The 21,352-nt window shown below is 45.9% G+C and overlaps 1 protein-coding gene across 1 annotated transcript in view; it reads right to left on the minus strand.

Moving 5' to 3' along the window:
• Positions 1-21,352, minus strand: part of LOC140906948 (store-operated calcium entry regulator STIMATE) — an 85,910-nt gene that overhangs the window by 34,004 nt on the left and 30,554 nt on the right. Inside the window, exons 3-4 of the mRNA XM_073331928.2 lie at positions 3,679-3,727; positions 2,554-2,649 (exon numbers count right to left, since the gene is read on the minus strand). Of these exons, the coding sequence (XP_073188029.2) occupies positions 2,554-2,649; positions 3,679-3,727 (145 nt within the window). The remainder of the gene's footprint in view (positions 1-2,553; positions 2,650-3,678; positions 3,728-21,352) is intronic.

The raw sequence follows: 21,352 nt of genomic DNA on the forward strand, positions 1-21,352 counted from the left end.
TCTCCTCCCACAACTCATCTGTAAAGTTCTAAGAAGATTCTGTTCATGATATATTACAGGATCAAATTAGCCTGAGAATATCTTCTGTGGCATTTAGGAAATCAGTATCCAGTTTTGATTTATTGTATAGTCATGAACGGTGTGAGATTTTCTTTTCAGAACCCCAAAGAGTGCCTTAAGATAAAGCCCAATTAATGAATATTTCAATATCTAATCTTTCCATCTTTTAATCTATAACCACCGTGGGAACACTTTAGCAAATCTTCCCTCCCCATACACACTGGCTTATCACTGCACTGTTACTCAGTGTTAAGAGTAATTCTCTGGGATTTCAGTAGCCTCATACATGTTTTAAAGTTGCACATGTGCTTAAGATTTTTGGAGGATTGGGGACTAGGCTTTGTATATTTTCTGACACAGAGTCCATGGACAAAGCCTTGAGACACTAAATTACCTTGTTCAGGGCTCAGATTACATGGATGTAAGTATTTCTATAGTCCCTAACATTAGGGTTATCAACTGTCTAATCACACAAACTCAAACACCCTGCCCCTTCCCTAAGGACCCCCCTTCTCCAAGGCCCTGCCTCACTCACTCCATCCCCTCCTCCCTCCGTCTCGCACACTCACTCACTTTCACTGGGCTGGGGCAGGGGGTTGAGTTGCGGGAGGGGGTGCAGGCTCTGGGCTGGGGCCGAGGGGTTCGGAGTGTGGCAGGGGGCTGAGCCTGGGGCAGAAGGTTGGGGTGCAAACTCTGGGAGGGAGTTTGGGTACATGAGGGGGCTCAGAGCTGGGGCCAGGAGTTGGGGTGCAGGAGGGAGTGTGGAGGTGTGGGCTCTGGGAGGGAGTTTGGGTGCAGGAGGGGACTCTGGGCTGGGGTGCAGAGGGGGTCAGGGGTGCAGGCTCTGGCTGGGCAGCACTTACCTCGGGTGGCTTCTGGTTGGCGGTGTAGCGCGGCTAACTGCTCTGGCCTCGAGTGGCTCGCGGAAGCAGCCAGCCAATGGGAACTGCGGGAATGGTGCTTGTAGGCAGGGGCAGCATATGGAGACCCCCTGCCCCCACCGGTGGCCGCAGGGGCGTGCTGGCTGCTTCCTGGAGCCGCTGGGCCTAGGGCATGCGGAGAGTCTGCCTTAGCCCCTCTGCACCGCCAGACTTTAAGCGGGCTAAAATCACCCGGACTGGCTTCAGTAACCTCCAGGAGATAGAGCCCGATTCCGGGAGACTCCCGGCGAAGCGGGAGGGTTGGCAACCCTACCGAACACTGACATATATGTTAAGGAAGTCGGGGGGAACAGAGCTCTGCTGCGCTTTTTTGTTTAAACTATAAAGAATCACAGACTTTGCAGATACTCTATTAGAATCGTAGGTTCAACTTTGGGCCAACACCATTTAAAGAGATACTACCAATTTTTTTCTGAGGCAAGTGTTTTTTGTTTTTGTTTTTTCAAAGGCTATAGCTGGGTTTTCAGAGATTCTAAAGCCAGACGGGACCAAAGCGATCGTCTCGTCTGACCTCCCGTATACCAAAGGCCAGAGAAGTTTCCAAGAATTCTAATGGAGTTAGTCAAAACCACTGAGGAGGAGTTAAGTCTAGTATGAATAAAGGATTTGTGGTAAAAGAAAGGCAAACTCTTTCTTTTGATTTACACCCCTCCCCCAGCCTTCAACAATAGTGTGAATGCAAACGCTAGTGCAGGAGAGCCAGAAAGTGACACTGAATGAAAACCAGATGGAAAAACAAGAGTAACAGATTTCAACACACCTTTACGGCTTTAATAGTATGAAGTACTAACAGCACAGGTAAAGGCAGACATTTTAAACTAGGATTCTCCTCTATAAGGCCTGATTTCAGAACGTCAGACGTGCAAGAGACAATTACACATTTAGCTTGCATATGTGCCAAATGCAATTACAATGTACAAATATATTATCCATCAATATGTGTATGGCACTTTACTCTGAGACCTATGGACACTGTACAAGGACTGGGAAGACCTTCCCTCTCCTGCCCCAAACAGGTCACACAGCAAGTCAGTGTCAGAGCTGACCACAGAGCCCCTATCTCCAGAATCTCAGCCACCGGACAGCACTGCCTCCCAGACAACTGCATCGGCACTCCAGGAGCGCAGCTGCCCATTCATTTTTGCACTTCCAGTGGAGTGCCAGATACTCTGGATGCCCCAGATGCCTCCACCCAGATGAGAAACACAGACTGGTAGATCGGAATGAACAGCATTCAGAGGATCTAAGTCAGTGTCTGTTTCTATAGTAGAGACAATAGATGCAAGTGCATTTAGATTCCTCCAGTCCCAACTAGAGAACATTAATGCAAGCGTAACACCGATAGACCCTGGGCGTCGGCGGGAAGGATTGAACCTGGGACCTCTGGAGCTTAGTGCATAAGCCTCTACCTCATGAGCTAAAAGCCAACCAGCTGTTAGCTAAGGCTGTAGAGCAAACTCATTAATCTCTAAGTGGTCTCAGTGCCACTAGATGGGACAGAACACCACACCCAGAAGGTGTGTGGGTTACACAAGCACACTGCTATACTCACAGAGAGCAGGGATCTTCTGCAGTATGACCCGACAGGAAAACATTAGCAAAATGGATGAAGAGGGCACCTATTGCTTGCTTGGAGGTATCATAAAACCTGAAAAGAATAGATGCAACAACCTTTCCTATAGCAGCAGTAGAGTATTAGCTGGCACACGAATCACACTTGCGAAGGTGGGGACCTCAAATCAAGCCTGGCACAAAGAGCTTTTGTAATCCACAGGAGGGATTCCCAGAAGCCCTCACTGAAGTAAATGGGATCAGAGGTAGGCCGGTGCCAAGTGCTTTTGAAAAACCCACCCCCACAAGGAGCAGCACGCGCGACTCATGGATTTACACCATTACCAAACATTCACTTCAGAGAGTTCACTGGACATGAGCCCCCAGCACATTGAATGCAGCATTAGTGAGGGCGCTATTAGGAAACAGGGTGGGGATGGGGCAGGAGCATTCAGCCTACATAAGCCCATTCAGCCTGAGACTGCCAGCAAGAAGGAAGTCAGTGCCAACTGTGATGGTGGTTTTCCCATTTGTATACTGGGAACGGGACTGAATCACCAACTTTGTTCAGAGCCCATGTGAGATGACATGAGACTGTGAAATCTTTTGGTTACTACTGATCTGGGCCGGATTTCAGCTGGTATCTTAGTGATGAGAGGTTCTCCTGCATGGCCATGAGGCCATTCAGTCCTTGATATTAGACCTGCTTATACAGCTCTTAGCTACAAATGCACAGGTGTAACAGGCTTTTTAACTTGGCTCTCACTGCAGCGTAACCAACGGTATGTTGGGAACTGCATAAAGCTTTCTGGAGCTAATGAGTTGTTAGTGAGCTGGTAATGCCTGGAGACTTCTCAACTAACAGTAAAAGGTACTGAACAGGGCCAAATACACCGCAGCATTGAGGATTACAGTAGTGCAGTTAATTTCATCCATACTGTGATGGGAACGTTATAGGAAGTAACACCACCGAGAATTTCAGTCTGTTCACGGTTTCCACGTTAAACATTTAGGAACAGGAAGGACCTAGAAGCCCATTAATTATCAGAGTAAACATAAAAAGCCGTTCGGAGAGACAGAATCTATTCCCCTTAGTTCAGAGCTTTTAAAAAAAGCTATTTCTCACCATATCCTCCAGGGACGCCTCTCTTCTTTTGGTTCCTGAAAGCGCTTTACTGTAAAGACAGACAATTAAAGGGCGGAATTACAAGGAAATGAGACCCTACTGTATAATTGGACTAAGCAGCAAGATTAGAAGGTAGGTTGATTAAGACAAACCCTGATATTTCTTTAGAGTCTGTTTTGCCTCTGTTATACTCAGCCCAAGACACACCAAGGCCTTCTCTAACCTAGGATAAAAGGGTTACCCATACATTTAAGCAATCTAGTGTAGACTTTAACAAATGCGACAATGGTCACATGAGAACCATGGGGAGAGCCTCAAGCAGGGGTGGGCAAACTATGGCCCGGGGGCCACATCTGGCCCTTCAGATGTTTTAATCTGGCCCTCGAGCTCCCGCTGGGAAGCGGCATCCAGGGGTTTCCCTGCTCCGGCGCTCCAGCCAGGGAGCAGGGTCAGGGGCTTGCCCTGCTCCATGCATGCTGTGGCTCCGCGCAGCTCCCAGAAGCAGTGGCATGTCCCCACTCTGTTATACCAATAAAATAAAAACCAGCAGGATCTTATTAAAGGGAAAAAGGCAAAATACCACATTTACTGTGAATACAGAAAGAATCATAGTAAGCAGTTAGTTCTAGTTATAACATTCCATTCAATCTCATATTTATTCACACATTCATTCATACAAACACACACACACAGGTTCTGCAAGGTTGTTATCATAGTTACCAGCCTTAGAGTTGCTCATGCCAAGCCACTGGCCAGGTGGCCTGGACATGAGGAGGGAGCAGGGCCTTGTCAGATGCTCATCTGATGCTCCTGGAAGTTGGTTTGCAGAATCAGACCCCAAAGTTCTCACTTTTTAGAGTCTATTTTTATAGGAATTTCTTCCTATGGCAGTCTATGGGAATTGCTTCATCATGCTGTTGCTGAATCAATCAGCAGATAGCACATTCCTGACGGCTCCAAGATGTTATCTTGTTCTTTGGTTCTCCCATTCTTGAGGCTGTTGGGTGGATTCCAGTCTGCCCTCCGGGGGTCCTCTGGTTATTTCCACTTGACGCCTTCTTCAGCCGATGGACACTGGATTCTTAGGCTGGCACCTCCCTGATCATTCAGTTATTATCCACACCAAGCATCCATCCACATACATCCTCTATCTCTATTTTAATCACAATTGTTAATACAACAAAAGGGCGGGGAGTCTCTGGGTGCTGTTTCTGTTGTTAGAGTATTGCTTTGAGTCTCTCTCTCTGTGAATTGCTTAGAGAACAGACTCTGTCTTAGAATGTACTAACACAATTAGCAGCTTGCAAGTTTCACACACAGAGGGAGAGAAACAGTACCAAAAACCAAGAGACCTTTTAATTAGTAATACCCTGGAATTTAAACTATGGGGAATCAAACTCATTTGTGATTTTAATACAGAACTTCTTTAATATGATCCAACACCTCCGGCTCCTACATGTAGGGGCAGCCAGGGGGCTCTGCACGCTGCCCCTGCCCCAAGCGCTGCCTCCGCAGTTCCCATTGGCCATGAACCGCGGCCAATGGGAACTGCAAGGGCAACACCTGTGGATGGGGTAGCACGCAGAGCTGCCTGGCAGTGCCTCCGTGTAGGAGCCAAGGGGAGACATGCCGCTGCTTCTGGGAGCTGCTTGAGGTAAGCGCCACCTGGACCCTGCACCCTTGACCCCCTCTCATGCCTCGACCCCCTCTCGTACCCCAACCCCCTGCCCCAAACTTCATCCCCCTCCTGCCCTCCAAACCTTGGTCCCAACCCAGAGCACCCTCCTGCACCCCCAACCTCTCATCCCGCACCCCCACCCAGAGCCGCACCCCAACCCCCAATTTCATGAGCATTCATGGCCCGCCATACAATTTCCATACCCAGATGTGGCCCTCAGGTCAAAAAGTTTACCCACCCCTGGCCTAGAGTCTACCATTTAGATTTGGCCAAGACGGGAGACTCAGAGCCAAGCCACGGGATCCAGTTGAGCTTTGCAAGCTGGAGCATGAGTAGAGACACGAGAACTGATGATACACCTATAAAACTACCAGACAGTTAACACCAGAAATATGCTCACTAGCTTGGCTCAGGCTCTGCCACTCGGAGTCAGGCATGCCGCTGACCCCAGGTGCGTGCTGTTATTAGCTTGCCTACTTTTAAACATAGCACTGCAATTTCAAGGATATGAAGGATGTGAGCGCAGTATTTCTTGCCACAAAAAACTGGACTTTAGCAGACAACCCTACAGTGGCAGCTGGCTGCACTGGGTTACCTCGGACGTCTAGGATTTTATCAGTCTAATCTGAGCATAGAACTTCTGATTCCCATTCCTAGCTCCTGGTAGTCTCTTTAAGCCTCAGAGATGGTGACCGGATTACCACTGTTACCCTATTAAGTTCCTAAATGTCAGTTAAAGATGGTTTCTAATTGGGAGTGAGAAAAATGATTCAGAAGAGAGACAGACACCTGGCCCACTCCAAAAGGAAGTGAATTTTAGCACTATAAACCTCCAAAAAATGGAAAGTAACATTTTAAAGCTACAAGCTTGATTTAAGTCATGGGAGCCATCATCAATATGTTATCCAACTCGTGCATAATAGGAGTTAACAAATGGTTGACTGCGACTGAGCATGCAGCATGTACAGTGCGGGCAAGTTCATCTTGATAAGAACAATTTCGTTTTCACGTCTCCCAAGTCTGAAAGCGGAGGGGTTTGTATTTAAAACACGTCACTGCCACAGGACGGAAGCGATATCCTGAACTAAACCAGGGGCATGGCAGAACAGCTCCTGAAGGCCAATAACCATCAAGCTGGTGTTACTAAAATCAGCACAGAGAAGCATTTACAATCGGTGGGAGCCAAACTTAAGTGAAGACACTCCCACAGCTAGGTCGATGTAAGGCAGCTTACATCGACCTAACCATGTAGCGTAGACCAGGCCCAAGAGCATGTTCAACCTGTCAGTCCACTTGTGAGATAGGTATCCACATCCTGTTTTAAAGAGAGGAAATTAAATCAGAGAGCTTAAGTGACTGGCCCCAGGTCACACCAGTAGTCAGTGGCAGAGCTAGGAATATATTGAATTTCTCCAGACTCCTAGCCTGGTATTGTAACCCCTTGCCAACATTCCTTTCTCATGTATAAACAAAGGCCGCAGCGATACACAGATTCTCACTTGAGACTCTCCTGGAAAAGAGAACTAGGTTAAGGGTGGAGTGGATGCAAGATGCAGTTGTAGTGCAGATCAACACTTGTCTGGGCACAGGTAATGGGATTTTGCGTTCATTTCAGAGAGTGCTCATGCACACAGACTACATCACTATGCTTCCCTTGTCAGCCCTGGAGGGAGAGGGAGTTACATTAGCATAGGGAGAACCTGCGAAAGCAGCAGGATCAGGGAGAGATGGAGAAAGACTTCCTCAAATACAGATGGATGTTGCAGTTGAGAAGCTGATGTCCGTAGCTGTGCTAAGCTGGCTTCAAACGTGTTACCTCATCTGAGGTGCCTGCTTTCCATAAGGTGGTTCCACTGCAAAGGTCTCCAGAAGTGCCTCACACTCACGTACCCCCCAGCGACTGGAGTTTTGAGCCATCTACTTCAACTGCACACCAGAAGTTAGACAGACATACGTGTGTCTGTCTGTCTTCGGGCTGGCTGGCACATACCGCTCTTGTGCTTCCTCCCACAACTCCCAGAGGAGGAGGCCATTCTCAGTGATTTTCCTATTGATGAAGACTGAAAGTTATCGAACAACTGCAGAAATTCATTTCTAGCCCAGCCACTTATCTCTGCTCCCACGTTTATCATCCGGGGGGGGGGGGGGCTCTGTGCAGATACGTTCCAAGGTAGTAATGGGCTAGAGGCACGTTTGGACTGGAAAAACTGTTTGTCAAGATTGTTTTGGCTTGTACTGTACATGGCGACACAAGCATTGTAAGGTGGTCTCAGAAAGGGCAAAGTCGATATCCCAAAGAGCTTACAGAAATTGTCCGAGTCGATGTTTGTGTGGTGCTTAGCAGAATGTGTTATGGCCCCTAGGTCCCAGTACAAATGGTAACTACCTGACAATCTGAAAGCAGTGAGTATAGCATCAGATCCAAAAACTATGGCCTTCCAACTAAGTCATATGAATCAGGAAGTTTATTCTAAAGAGAAAGTCAGTAATTAAACACAGAAGTTGGTCTGATTTAGTTGGTGTTGGTCCTGCTTGATTTAGTCGGTGTTGGTCCTGCTTTGAGCAGGGGATTGGACTAGATGACCTCCTGAGGTCTCTTCCAACCTTTATCTTCTATGATTCTAAGATGGATCACAGCAGGCCATTTGTTTTGAAAAGCTTTGCCAGCTTGAAGGGGGACCCCAACACAGTTATTTGGAGTCAGTGATTGTTTTCCTTCCAGGTCAGAAAGTTTCAGACACTACAACTACCAAAAAAACTGTTGCCCCCCCTCTCATCCCATTTCCCAGGGGTGTACTCCAGCTGAGCCTTCAGTGATAGATTGATGGATAGTGCCATCTAGTGGGAGGCTGGGTGATGCCATGTCACCAGGATACCAACACACGTGAGCATCAGTGAATAAGCGTGATGTATAATCCCATTAGAGAAGATATTGCTAGGGGATATACGGTGAACTCTAATAGCTGAACCCTTATCAATGTACTAGACGTGCCGGCTGAAGTAGCTAGGCATGATTATTAATTATATTAGCAATGGTCAAGTAGTTACTAAGCTGATGACAGAAGGAGTCTGAACAGGCCTTAAAGTGGGGATAAGACCGGCTACCTTGAAGCCACTGTACTTAGGCTCTGCAATCTACTTGCTTTTCAAAACATTAGAAGATTCAAAATAGGTATCTGCTGAAACCGCTGCCTATCATGCCACTGAACACTGTCTCATTTTCTTGTACTCCCCCATCCACCTGTTGTCTCTTCTCTTATACGTTGGTTGTAAACTCTTTGGGGGGGGGGGTAAGCACCATCTTATTATGTGTTTGTGCAAAACCTGCACCAGGGTTCATCACTAGGAATCTTATCATGATACCTGCAGAGATCTGCAAGCATGGAACAGGGAAGTAAGTGACGCTGGGAAATTCTGTCCTCAACTTTCAACGGAGGCTCTCAGAAATGCTTTACTCACCCTCACAGTAGAGGAGCAAGGATAAGTTATTTGAGGTTTGTAAAGAGTATCCTTGTTCTAGAGACTGGGGCACAGGGAAATTCAGTGATTTATCCAAAGTCAGATAGGAAGTCTGTAGGCAAAGCCACCTTGATTGCACTCTTTGCATGCCAAGGCAATATAGATATGTCATAATAAGTACCAGCAGTGGTAATGATTGGAGATCTGGGTAGCCAGACTCCTAACCTTGGGTTCCAACTACTAGTCAAGCCACACCCTCTGCATTTTTCCATAAGGTAGGAGATTTTGTTGACAGGAACAGACGATTTGCCACACTGTATCAGACAGAAGTCCATCTAATCCTGTAATACATTAACAGTAGCCACTACCAAATGCTCCAGAGGAAGGTGCAAAGAACCCTTGTAATCAACAATTATGGCATAATCTGTCCATATGGGAAGTTATTTCCTAACCTTCCCCACCACCACTGAGTGGACCTCAGGTATTTTACTTCTCTCCTAGCGTTGCCCACTCGTGATTTTGTTGAGTCTTGCAATTTGGTGTTTTTAGAGCCCCAGCTCTCAGAATCTTGTGATTAATAGACAGATTTTACTTTCATAAATTTCTAGCCCTCATAGTTAGGGGAAAAAGCCTGAAAATGTGACCCCTGAAGGCTCAAAACACCAGAAGGCAAATAAAGATTCTAAAGATCTGTCATGGTTCCTTCCCCACTCTGAACTCTAGGGTACAGATGTGGGGACCTGCATGAAAACCTCCTAAGCTTACTTTTACCAGCTTAGGTTAAAACTTCCCCAAGATACAAACTATTTTATCTTTTGCTCTTGGACTTTATCGCTGCCACCACCAAACGTCTAACAGATATATAACCGGGAAAGAGCCTGCTTGGAAACGTCTTTTTCCCCAAAATCCCCTCTTACCTTTACACCCCCTTTCCTGGGGAAGGCTTGATAAAAATCCTCACCAATTTGCATAGGTGAACACAAACCCAAACCCTTGGATCTTAAGAACAATGAAAAAGCATTCAGATTCTTAAAAGAAGAATTTTAATAGAAGTAAAAAAGAATCACCTCTGTAAAATCAGGATGGTAAATACCTTACAGGGTAATCAGATTCAAAACATAGAGAATCCCTCTAGGCAAAACCTTAAGTTACAAAAAGACACAAAAACAGGAATCTACATTCCATTCAGCACAGCTTATTTTATCAGCCATTTAAAGGAATCAGAATCTAACGCATATCTAGCTAGATTACTAACTAAGTTCTAAGACTCCATTCCTGTTCTGTCCCCGGCAAAAGCATTACCCAGACAGAGAGAGAGGGGCTTTGTTTCTCCCTCCCCCCAGCTTTTGAAAGTATCTTGTCTCCTCATTGGTCATTTTGGTCAGGTGCTAGCGAGGTTATCCTAGCTTCTTAACCTTTACAGGTGAAAGGGTTTTTCCTCTGGCCAGGAAGGATTTTAAAGGTGTTTACCCTTCTCTTTATATTTATGACAAGCTCTCATGATTTAAGTCTGATTTTTGATTGCATAGGGGTGATAGTACTTTTAGATAATACACAGGACCATGCATGGAGACACAGGCCTTTCAGTGTAGCTTGAAGATCAACAGGACTGGCATAGTTTGGACCAACGGTGGGAATAGATTCCAAAGCAGAGGGGTCTCTGACGCATAAGCATTACTGGCAAAGCCGTCTAAAGTTGAGAGTAAGTGATCCCAACATTCAGATGGTGGAGTCTAACTTAGCTGTTACCACTCAAGAAAGATCTTGGAGTCACTGTGGACAGTTCTCTGAAAACATCCATTCAATGCGCAGGAGCCATCAAAAAAAGCTAACAGAATGCTAGGAACCATCAGAAAAGGGATAGATAATAAGACAGAAAATATCACATTGCCTCTATATAAATCCATGGTACACCCACATCTTGAAGACTGTGGACAGATATGATCGCCCCATCTCAAAAAAAATAGATATATTGGAATTGGAACAGGTACAGAGAAGGGCAACAAAAATGACTACGGGTCTAGAACAACTTCCATATGAGGAGAGATTAATAAGACTGACTTTTCAGCTTAAAAAAAGAGATGACTAAGGGGGGATATGCTTTTTTTGCCTCTGTCTTCACGAACAAGGTCAGCTCCCAGACTACTGCACTGGGCAGCACAGCATGGGGAGGAAGTGACCAGCCCTCTGTGGAGAAAGAAGTTGTTCAGGACTATTTAGAAAAGCTAGACGTGCGCAAGTGCATGGGGCTGGATGCATTGCATCCCAGAGTGCTAAAGGAGTTGGCGGATGTGATTGCAGAGCCATTGGCCATTATCTTTGAAAACTCATGGCGATCAGGGGAAGTCCCGATGACTGGAAAAAGGCTAATGTAGTGCCCATCCTTAAAAAAGGGAGGAAGGAGGATCTAGGGAACTACAGGCCAGTCAGCCTCGCCTCAGTCCCTGGAAAAATCATGGAGCAGGTCCTCAGGGAATCAATTCTGAAGCACTTAGAGGAGAGGAAAGTGATCAGAAACAGTCAGTCAGCATGGATTCACCAAGGGCAAGTCATTCCTGATTAATCTAATTGCCTTCTGCGACGAGATAACTGGTTCTGTGGATGAAGGAAAAGCAGTGGACGTGATGTTCCTTGACTTTAGCAAAGCTTTTGACGTTGTCTCCCACAGTATTCTTGTCAGTAAGTTAAAGAAGTATGGGCTGGATGAATAGACTATAAGGTGGGCAGAAAATTGGCTAGATTGTCGGGCTCAACGGGTAGTGATCAATGGCTCCATGTCTAGTTGGCAGCCGGTATCAAGCAGAGTGCCCCAAGGGTCGGTCCTGGGGCCAGTTTTGTTCAATATCTTCATTAATGATCTGGAGGATTGTGTGGATTGCACCCTCAGCAAGTTTGCAGATGACACTAAACTGGGAGGAGTGGTAGATACACTGGAGGGTCGGGATAGGATACAGAGGGACCTAGACAAATTGGAGGATTGGGCCAAAAGAAATCTGATGAGGTTCAACAAGAACAAGTGCAGAGTGCTGCACTTAGGACGGAAGAACCCAATGCACCGCTACAGACTAGGGGCCGAATGGCTAGGCAGCAGTTCTGCAGAACAGGACCTAGGGGTGACAGTGGACGAGAAGCTGGATATGAGTCAACAGTGTGCCCTTGTAGCCAAGAAGGCCAATGGCATTTTGGGCTGTATAAGTAGGGGCATTGCCAGTAGATCGAGGGACGTGATCATTCCCCTCTATTCAACATTGGTGAGGCCTCATCTGAAGTACTGTGTCCAGTTTTGGGCCCCACACTACAAGAAGGATGTGGAAAAATAGGAGAAAGTCCAGCGGAGGGCAACAAAAATGACTAGGAGACTGGAACACATGACTTATGAGGAGAGGCTGAGGGAACTGGGATTGTTTAGTCTACAGAAGAGAAGAACGAGGGGAGATTTGATAGCTGCTTTCAACTACCTGAAAGGGGGTTCCAAAGAGGATGGATCTAGACTATTCTCAGTGGTAGCAGATGACAGGACAAGGAGCAATGGTCTCAAGTTGCAGTAGGGGAGATTTAGGTTGGATATTAGGAAAAACTTTCACTAGGAGGGTGGTGAAACACTGGAACGCGTTACCTAGGGAGGTGGTGGAATCTCCTTCCTTAGAAGTTTTTAAGGTCAGGCTTGACAAAGCCCCGGCTGGGATGATTTAACTGGGGATCGGTCCTGCTTTGAGCAGGGGGTTGGACAAGATGACCTCCTGAGGTCCCTTCCAACCCTGATATTCTATGATTCTATTCTATGATATGATAGAGGTCTATAAAATCTTGACTAGTGTGGAGAAAGTGAATAAGGAAGTGTTACTTACTCCTTCACGTAACACAAGAACTAGGGGTCATCCAATGAAATTAATAGGCAGCAGGTTTAAAGCAAACAAATGGAAGTATTTCTTCACACAACTCACAGTCAACCTGTGGAACTTATTGCCAGGGGATGTTGTAAAGACCAAAACAAGAGCAGGGTTCAAAAAAGGACCTCCATGAACTTTTCTAGTTCATCAATGGCTACCAGCCAGGATGGGTAGAGATGCAACCCTATGCTCTGAGTGTCCCTAGCCTCTGTTTGCCAGAAGCTGGGAGTTGACGACATAGGATGGATGACTTGATTGCCTGTTCTGTTCATTCCCTCTGAAACACCTGGCACTGGCCACTGTCAGAAGACCGGATACTGGGCTAGATGGACCATTGGTTGGACCCAGTATGGCCGGTCTTATATTCTTAAGTGCTTCTGTTGACAGTGCACAGGATGGAATGCTTCAAGACGGCATCTAGTAGGCACATCCCAACCCATTTAGGGCTTAATAGGTCCAATTCAAAGCATTATATGTCACCTAAAAACCAGGCAGCAGGTGGAGATCATGGAACTCTGGTGCCAAGCAAGCAGCCACCTTCTGCACCAGCTTCAGGTATCAGGTTGACTTACTGAGTAGCCCCACAGAGACTATGTTACTGCTCTGCGTTCTAGGTCTCAGAGGTATGGATCACAGTAGCTATCCATGTGTCTAGTGGTTTATTTTTTAATTCCGCTGAACTCTTCACCTCAGCGATATCCAGTGGCTGTGAGCTCCACAGGCAAAATATATGCTGCATGAAGCAGAGCTGAACCAATAATTAATTCTTCAGTTTGGGAGCCAAACCAGTTTGGTGCTAAACTGATTTATTGGGGTTTCTTACCAAATGAAAACAAAAAAAATTGTTCTGGGTCAAAACAAAATTTTTCAGCTGACCCAAAATGAATTTCTTTGGGTTTTAAGTGGTTCTTTTAATTTTTTTTAAAAATTAAAAAGTCAAAAGCAAGAAAAAAGAAAAAAACTAAAACTTCAAAACATCATGACAAGGACAAAATGAAGCTTCTTGACTTTTTAAAATTTATTTTTGGCCTCTCAAACGAGATTGAGGTCCCACTACAGAATCGGGTCCCAGACCAGTGGGAAGAGTCCTTTTAGGAACCAAGTAGACATGTCATGTGAGAACTCCAATTTGCCCTGGACAAGCTGCACCTTGATGGAGGAAAGCACAATGTCTTGATGCTTAAGGTGCAGCAGGTAACCAAGGATGGACTGTAAAGACGACCTTATTGGGGAAATGCCGTGCCTCTCTACCAGCAGGCAAACCGCTTCCACTTTGTCAGGCAAGTTGCTCTGATGGAGGGCTTTCTGCTTTCCAAGAGGACTTGCTGTACCTGACTGGAGCAGGTCCTTTTCTCCGGGTTCAGCCAGGCAGCACCAAGCCATGAAGGTGAAGGGAGGGAAGGTTCGGGTGCAGGAGCCGACCATGGTCTTGCGAGAGGAGATCCGGGCGGCTGGGCAGTGGCCATGTGGGAGTCACAGCCAGATCCATGAGCATGCCAAACCAATGCTGGTGAGGCCACGCCGGGGCCATCATGATGACTCGCGCCTTGTCTGCTTTGACTTTTGCCAGGATCCTGCTGACCAGCAGAATTGGCGGAAATGTGTACTTCAGATTCCCTTCCCATGAGAGAAGGGAGGCGTCGGTGAGGGACCATTCGTGGTGAGAGAAGGACCTGCTGAGGCGATCCGCCAACGCATTCTGGACACCGGGGAGGTGCGACACCTCAAGGTGGATGTCATGCTGGATGACAAAGTCCCACGGTCAGAGTGCTTCGTGACAGAGTTGACGAGCGGGCTCCCCCTTGCTTGTTGATGTAGAACATCGAGGCCATGTTGTCTGTGAACATCTGTACCACTTGACTGGAAAGATGTGGCAGAAAGATTCCACAGGCTAGGTGGACTGCTCTGAGGTCCCTGATATTTATGTGCAACGTCAGCTCTTCTAGGGACCACGTTCCTTGGGTTTGCAGCTCGCCGAGATGCGCTCCCCAGCTGAGGTCGGAGGCATTCAATATTAGAGATACTGAAGATCGAGGACTCTTGAATGGAACTCCTTCCAGGACCACCCTCGAGTTGGTCCATACTGCAGGGAGGTAAGTACCTTCAGTGGGATCGTGATGACTTTGTCCAGATGATCCCTGGACTGGAAGAAGACTGTCAGCCACTGTTGGAGAGATCAAAACCTGAGCCTCGCATGGCGGAAGACATAAGTACATGCAGCCATGTGACCCAACAGCCTGAGGCAGACCTGGGCTGTGGTGAGGGGATATGCAGAGATGCTGGCAACGAGACCTGGACCATCTGCCTAAGTCCTCAGAACGGTGCCGATCACTAAGCGAGCAGCTTGGGCGGTCCCAATAGTGGGGCTGAAGGGACAGGCGCACCTCCATGGGTCTGCACCGCGTCATCAGAGATCAGCGTCTGGAGCCCGACAAGTGGTGCCAAGTCCGGAGGCTGGAACTTCGTTGGGCGGGCCACCCTGTGTCCGAGGTGTGGTAGCTTTGTGTGGGTGAGCACTGGCGGGACACTCCCTGTGGTGAGGAGTGGTGTTGCACTGATGGGGACTGGTGGAAAGGTCCCAGGGCAGGTTTACCCCTGGAATGGGGCACCGCCGTAGCCAGTGTGGGTGGCACCGGTAGTGCTAGGATGTCTAACCTGCTCGACCTGAGCTGGGGCCCAACTCCCGCTTGGAGGCGAGGAGCTGCCCCTCACGGGTCTTTGCTCCCCTCCAGCCCTCTCCTTCCCTTTATGGGATGTAGGGGATTGTCCCCTCCCAGACTTTCTTTGCTTTGACCCAGGTACCAAGGAGGGAGATCGGCATTGGTCCAAATACGGCACCAGCAGAGTGCTCCGCATCAATGGAGCGGTGCTGGGCAGAGTCCGATCTGGATGTCTCCGATGCCAACGCTGACTCCACAAGGAGTGCCCAGAGACATATGTCCCGCTCCTTTTTTGTCCAAGGTTTGAAGCCTTTACACATACGACACTTGTCGCTGATGTGGGTTTCGCTCACGCACCTCAGACCAACTACTGTGAGGATCGCTGATGGGCATCGGCTTTTTACAGCGGTCACAGGGTTTGAAGCCTGGGGACCAGGGCATGCCCCATCCCTCGGCTGAGTCCCGTCCAGGACTAACTAACTACTACACTAAGTTAAAAATTGTTAATAGTTTTCCCTATGTACAGGAGAAAAGTTTGCAACAATGGTTGAGAGAGAGAAGGCTTGCCGAAGCAAGATGACATTCCAGCACCATTACTGGCACTAAGAAGAAACTCAGGGTTGGGAGAACCGGTGGCGCCCTTTATACCGCGGCATACAGCGCCACTCCAGAGGGCGCCACAGCCAGGCCCCTACAGATACCGCTGAGGGAAAAACTTTCAGCACCTGTGCATGTGGCAAGCACACACACGCCTACAATGGAATGGACATGAGCAAACACTCAAAGAACCACCAGTATTTGTGCATTTCTCACGGCCACTCCCTTCCACTCAAAGCCAACTTAATGGGTTACCTAGAATGTCCAGCTAGTGCAGCATGCTGCAATTTTTCTTCCAAGAACCACCAACCATGCTACTGATCTGCAATTTGCAATCCTGTCAGCAAGAATCTGGGTCTATTGCAAGTAGTCTTCCAAGCCTTGAATGGGCTCACACCCAGTTACCCACAGAATGGCCCTCTGCATTCCCTTCACTTCACAGCACAGCACACTTGGAGCAATCCAGTGGGATGCTTTGGATTATAAACGCTAGTGTTCCAACTCATGGGAATATGGCTCATGGCTTTCTCCTGATATTGGCCAGGCCTCACCCTGCTCAGCTTTTGAGCACTGATGCTATTAGAGCCTCATGTGGGATGGACAGTTGGGGATCTCATCTCAACACCCTATGCACCAGAGAGAAAGCAAATTTAATACCGATCAACTCTAAACAGACAACAGCAGATAGAATTCCAGTTTAAGTTGAAACTAAATAAATCTCTATTAGATGATCCACGTGGACCAGGACACTGGACATTAAACTACGTTTGCTGGGCTGGAGACCCAACTTCCAGTCTTCTCTCCCCATGATAGCACTCCTTCAAATTGCTCATCATACAGATAAGTTTGTAAATGCTAGGCCTCATGGTGATTCTAGACTCCAGAGATAGTGAATGACCTGCCAGTTTATCCAGTCAAGCTTTCTAGCATTGTAGCCTCGGGACCCAGCAAAGCATTAGCACATAAGAACGGTCACACTGGGTCAGACCGAAGGTTCATGTAGCCCAGTATCCTGAGTTCTAATGCCAGATTACCTCAGAGGGAATGACCAGAGCAGGTAACCAGCGAGTGATCCATCCCCTGTTGCCCATTCCCTTCTGGCAAACAGAGGCTAGGGACACCATCCCTGCCCATCCTGGCTAATAGCCATTGATGGACCTGTCCTCCATTAATTTATCTAGCGCTTTTCTGAACCCTGTTATAGTCTTGGCCTTCATAACATCCTCTGGCAAAAATTTCCACAGGTTGACTGAGTTGTGTGAAGAAATACTTCCTTTTGTTTTAAACCTGCTGCCTATGAATTTCATTTGGTGACCCCTAGTTCTTGTGTTATGAGAAGGAGTAAATAACACTTATTTACTTGCTCCACACCAGTCACAATTTTATAGACCTTTATCATATCTTCCCCTTAGTCGTCCCCTTTTTTCCCAACCAAAAAAGTCCCATTCTTATTAATATCTCCTAATACCCCTAATAATTTTTGTTACCCTTCTCTGTATGTTTTCCAATTCCAATATATATTTTTTGAGATGGGGCGACCACATCTGCACACAGTATTGAAGATCTGGGCGTACCATGGATTTATATAGAAGTAATAGGATATTTTCTGTCTTATCTATCCCTTTCTTAATGATTCCCAACATTCTTTAAGTGCCATTTCCAGTCTAGTTTGGAAACATTCCAAGCTGCCACCACTTCTCTATGGAGATTATACAGGACTGACACGTTATTGCAACAGAATGTGCATAGTGCTTGCTATCAAAGGATGGAAACGGAGCCTTTTTTGCAATAAAATTAAATTTCAAGGCTACTTGTGTCTCTTGTTCTGTGCATGAGAGAAAGGATTATGGGCCAGTTCAAGGCTGTTCAGCTGGAGAAAGGTACTTCAATCCCACGTCTAAGATCTGTTAGAGCTGCAGTGCAGAGAAATGTATCAAACTGGAAGGGAGTAGCTGTTTAACAGCACCGGCAGACCACTGAGCAAACTACGCAGCTGACCATTAACCTGGCAGCAGGAGCTTCCGTGATCATTCTCATTGCTGCCCTAATGGAAAATGACACGTTATGTATCTAGAACTGCTCAGGCTAGAAAGACAGTAATTCTGTGTGATAAGATGACAAAGAAGAGGTAAGAAGTTAATGGCGTGGTGCCTTGTTGAGCACGGCTTGTCACGCCTCATTAGATTTAAGAGAGTTATCCGAGACTGTAATTATCAGAGACAGTAAAACTGTTGTATTAAAGATAAAAGCAAGTATTATAGAGAAATAATTAACTGCTTAATAGGGCATTTACTGGGTAGAGCTGTGGCAGGCTGTCTCTGAATTAAAAGCTAGAAAGCCAGCCAAGATTACTGGGGTTTAAGCAGGCAACTAGTTCAGCAGCTGTGACCTAAAAGGTCATTGGCGACGTTAAATCCACATAAAGATGACTCTGGGTTCTTTGAGAGCTGAAAAACCCTCTGGGAAGAGATGAGTTTTTTCTTCCAGAGTGCAGTTTCCACAATATATTTCCAGTAAATACAGACTGAACAGTAACTGGATGATGTTTTGGGAAGAATACAGGGACCTTCTGCAAATGAAGTAAAGACATGACACACGCCCATCTACTGAATGGATGGTGCAGAATGGACTAGTGGCTTCTAGGCAATAGGGCACTGGACTGGGACTCTACAGATATGGATTCTAATCCCAGTTGTGCTTGTGGCCTGCTGCGTGACGCTGGGTCAGTCCTTTCATCTCCGACACCTCTCTTCTAATGCTTGTCTATTTAGAGTGGTGCAGGACGAGTTGTGTGTCCATCTAGTGCCTAATACAATTAGGCTCGAATGAATTCGATATCTGTCCAAATGATTTTAAAAAACTGAAGTTTATTTGATTTAAATTTTCACAGTGCTGGGAATTTCTGGAGTAGAGGCACTCAAAAAGCTAGATCTTTATTAATGGTTAAAACAAATTGCCAACATCACATGTTAAAATATACAAATATCCTTAAAATCAACAGATCAAACCCGTTTTTACTATTCATTCATCTATTTGTAACAAGCCTAATTCAAAAGTCTAAGTCATAGATTTTGACTAATGCAGTCTCAGGATGCATTTTTCTTTACTTATCTGTAAATGTTGATTATTATTGATCGAAATAATTTTCCCCTCAGTTTGTATGCATACAGTCAAATCAACATTTGTGGATAAAAATCGAATCCTCCCAAGCCTACGTATAATGAGTCCCGATCTCATTTGGTGCCTCTAGGTGCTAGTGTAACACAAATAATGCAGATTGCATGTTTCATTTACTAAATGTGCATTTACTGAGTAGAAAAGCAAGTAAAAACCAGACCGAGCTCACATTCCTAATCTCTTTCTAATAGGTGCATAGGTGTGAGGATTTCTGTAGCATGTCTGAGCATGCACGAAAGTTAAGGTGGAGTCCAGCTTCATTCATAACCCCTCTTTCCTTTGCTTATAACTTGGGCACAGAGTGTCTTTGGAGCCCACATTTGTCATGCTTGGTGTCAGCCCGGAGATCAGTTGTTTGGAAAGACCAATCAAAAACTGGTCCAGCAGTTTGGAGTTTTGAAAATATAAACACAAGCACAGCTGACTGGGACCTCATGAGCAGAAATTGTACACAACTCAGCCACTAACCAAACTGACTGAATCTAGGATAGTCCCTCCATTATATGGGTCTATGGGCAGAGAACTATTCAGCCATTCAGTTGTACACAGCACTTGAAAGTGTTCAAGAAGCTTTACAGGACAAATAGAAAGACATGGGAGCTGCCCCAAAGTGGTCACAATCTAATTTTGAACATGTGACTAGCAAAAGTAACAGTAGGAGGGGACGAAGTAAAGCAATGAACTAACAAGTGTAGTCAGTGCAGAGGTGTTTGTCCCATTTCAGCAATTGTTAATCCAAATAGGCTGTAGTGGTTTCATAAATCTTTGAGCAAAGGAACTTTGGTTCTTTAGCTCAAGTAATAGATGCTCATATTTTTAAATCTAGAAGTCTCAAGTTCAATCCTTGATGGCTCACCCAAGATCATTGTCACATGTACACCTTGATGGCCGCTTAGACTTGCTTCTAATGGGCATCCTAGAAAGATGGCATATTAATGGAGAAATCAGAGTTTTGCATCCTGAAAGTTAGTGAGTTTGAATTTTTTTTCCATTATGTCATAAAATACTAGAGTAACTTAGCCTGCTGGGACATATGAGATGTAGGGCCATTCAGCGTGAAACATTTGGACTATCAGAACCACTGAATCATTTTCTTCAAACTTGTTTCGGTTTGTAGATCTTAAAGATTCACAACTCATGCCAAGTTTGAAGACAACTAATATTAGAAGTTAGTGTTTATCCTCACCAAGGCCTAGAAACATGTTTAAAGGAACGGTGACCACTTCAGTAGTATTTAAGTCAGGCCAGTTTTGAAACACTTCGTGCACGTTTTAATTAAGTTGTGTTCCTCCCTCTCAGTTTTACAAAACAAATGGATCAAATTTAAAGCAGCATGTGCAATTAGTGAAAGGCTTTAAAGATCCATTTTCTACCTGTTGAAATCAACCATTCCAATTAAGAAAAAAGTTTCAGAGAGATCTAAAGAGAAGACTGCCCTCTTTAACACTTAACATTAAAATGGGATGGAAACAGGATGCTTAATAGACAGGAGGACAAGTGCCAGTGATAAAACAGACTTTGAAAAGACTGATCCTCTTCATACCTCATTTCAACACTGAAGTGGCTCTACATGATTTGTCTCATACAAAATACTGTAATACACCTTTCCGGGCTGGAGGAATACAGGCTGTTTCTAATCTTTCCAATTATTAAAGTGATTTTTCTTAATAATGGCCTGTAGCTGAAATGGGTCTCCAGATTCACATTTCTGCTATGAGTGATGCATAATTTCACTTTAATACCATTTCTTTAAAATGCATGGATCTGTAGACTGAAGAAAGAGTGAGCTCAGGTCTATAAAAGTAGGTTGTTTGTTCTAGCTGATAGTAAGTAGTCTGTTCGGGTCTTTCCGGTAAATTAAGCTCTGCAAGTAGGTTTCAAAGTGTAGAGGCCTATTATAATAAGAACAATATCAATAAAACACCAAACATCCTCCTAACCACACAGTAAGATTTTTATATTGTGCTTTTCATCTGTAGATACTACAATGCTTTATAAAAAGGTGGCCAAGGATTCTTCACTCTCCCAAATAGGTAAACTCAGAAGCGAGGGGACTGCCCCAAGGTCACATGTAGGTCAGTGGCACAGGTCCGCTGGCAACAGAACCCAGGTTTCCCTCTACTCCCATTCCAGTACTCTGACCAGCAAGCTGCATTGCCCCAACAGGAATTACGGTTCTCACTAGGTTTCCAGGGACCATCAAGGGCAACCTC

This window comes from Lepidochelys kempii, chromosome 1 (assembly GCF_965140285.1).
Source record: "Lepidochelys kempii isolate rLepKem1 chromosome 1, rLepKem1.hap1, whole genome shotgun sequence".
NCBI classification, from domain to species: Eukaryota; Metazoa; Chordata; order Testudines; family Cheloniidae; genus Lepidochelys; species Lepidochelys kempii.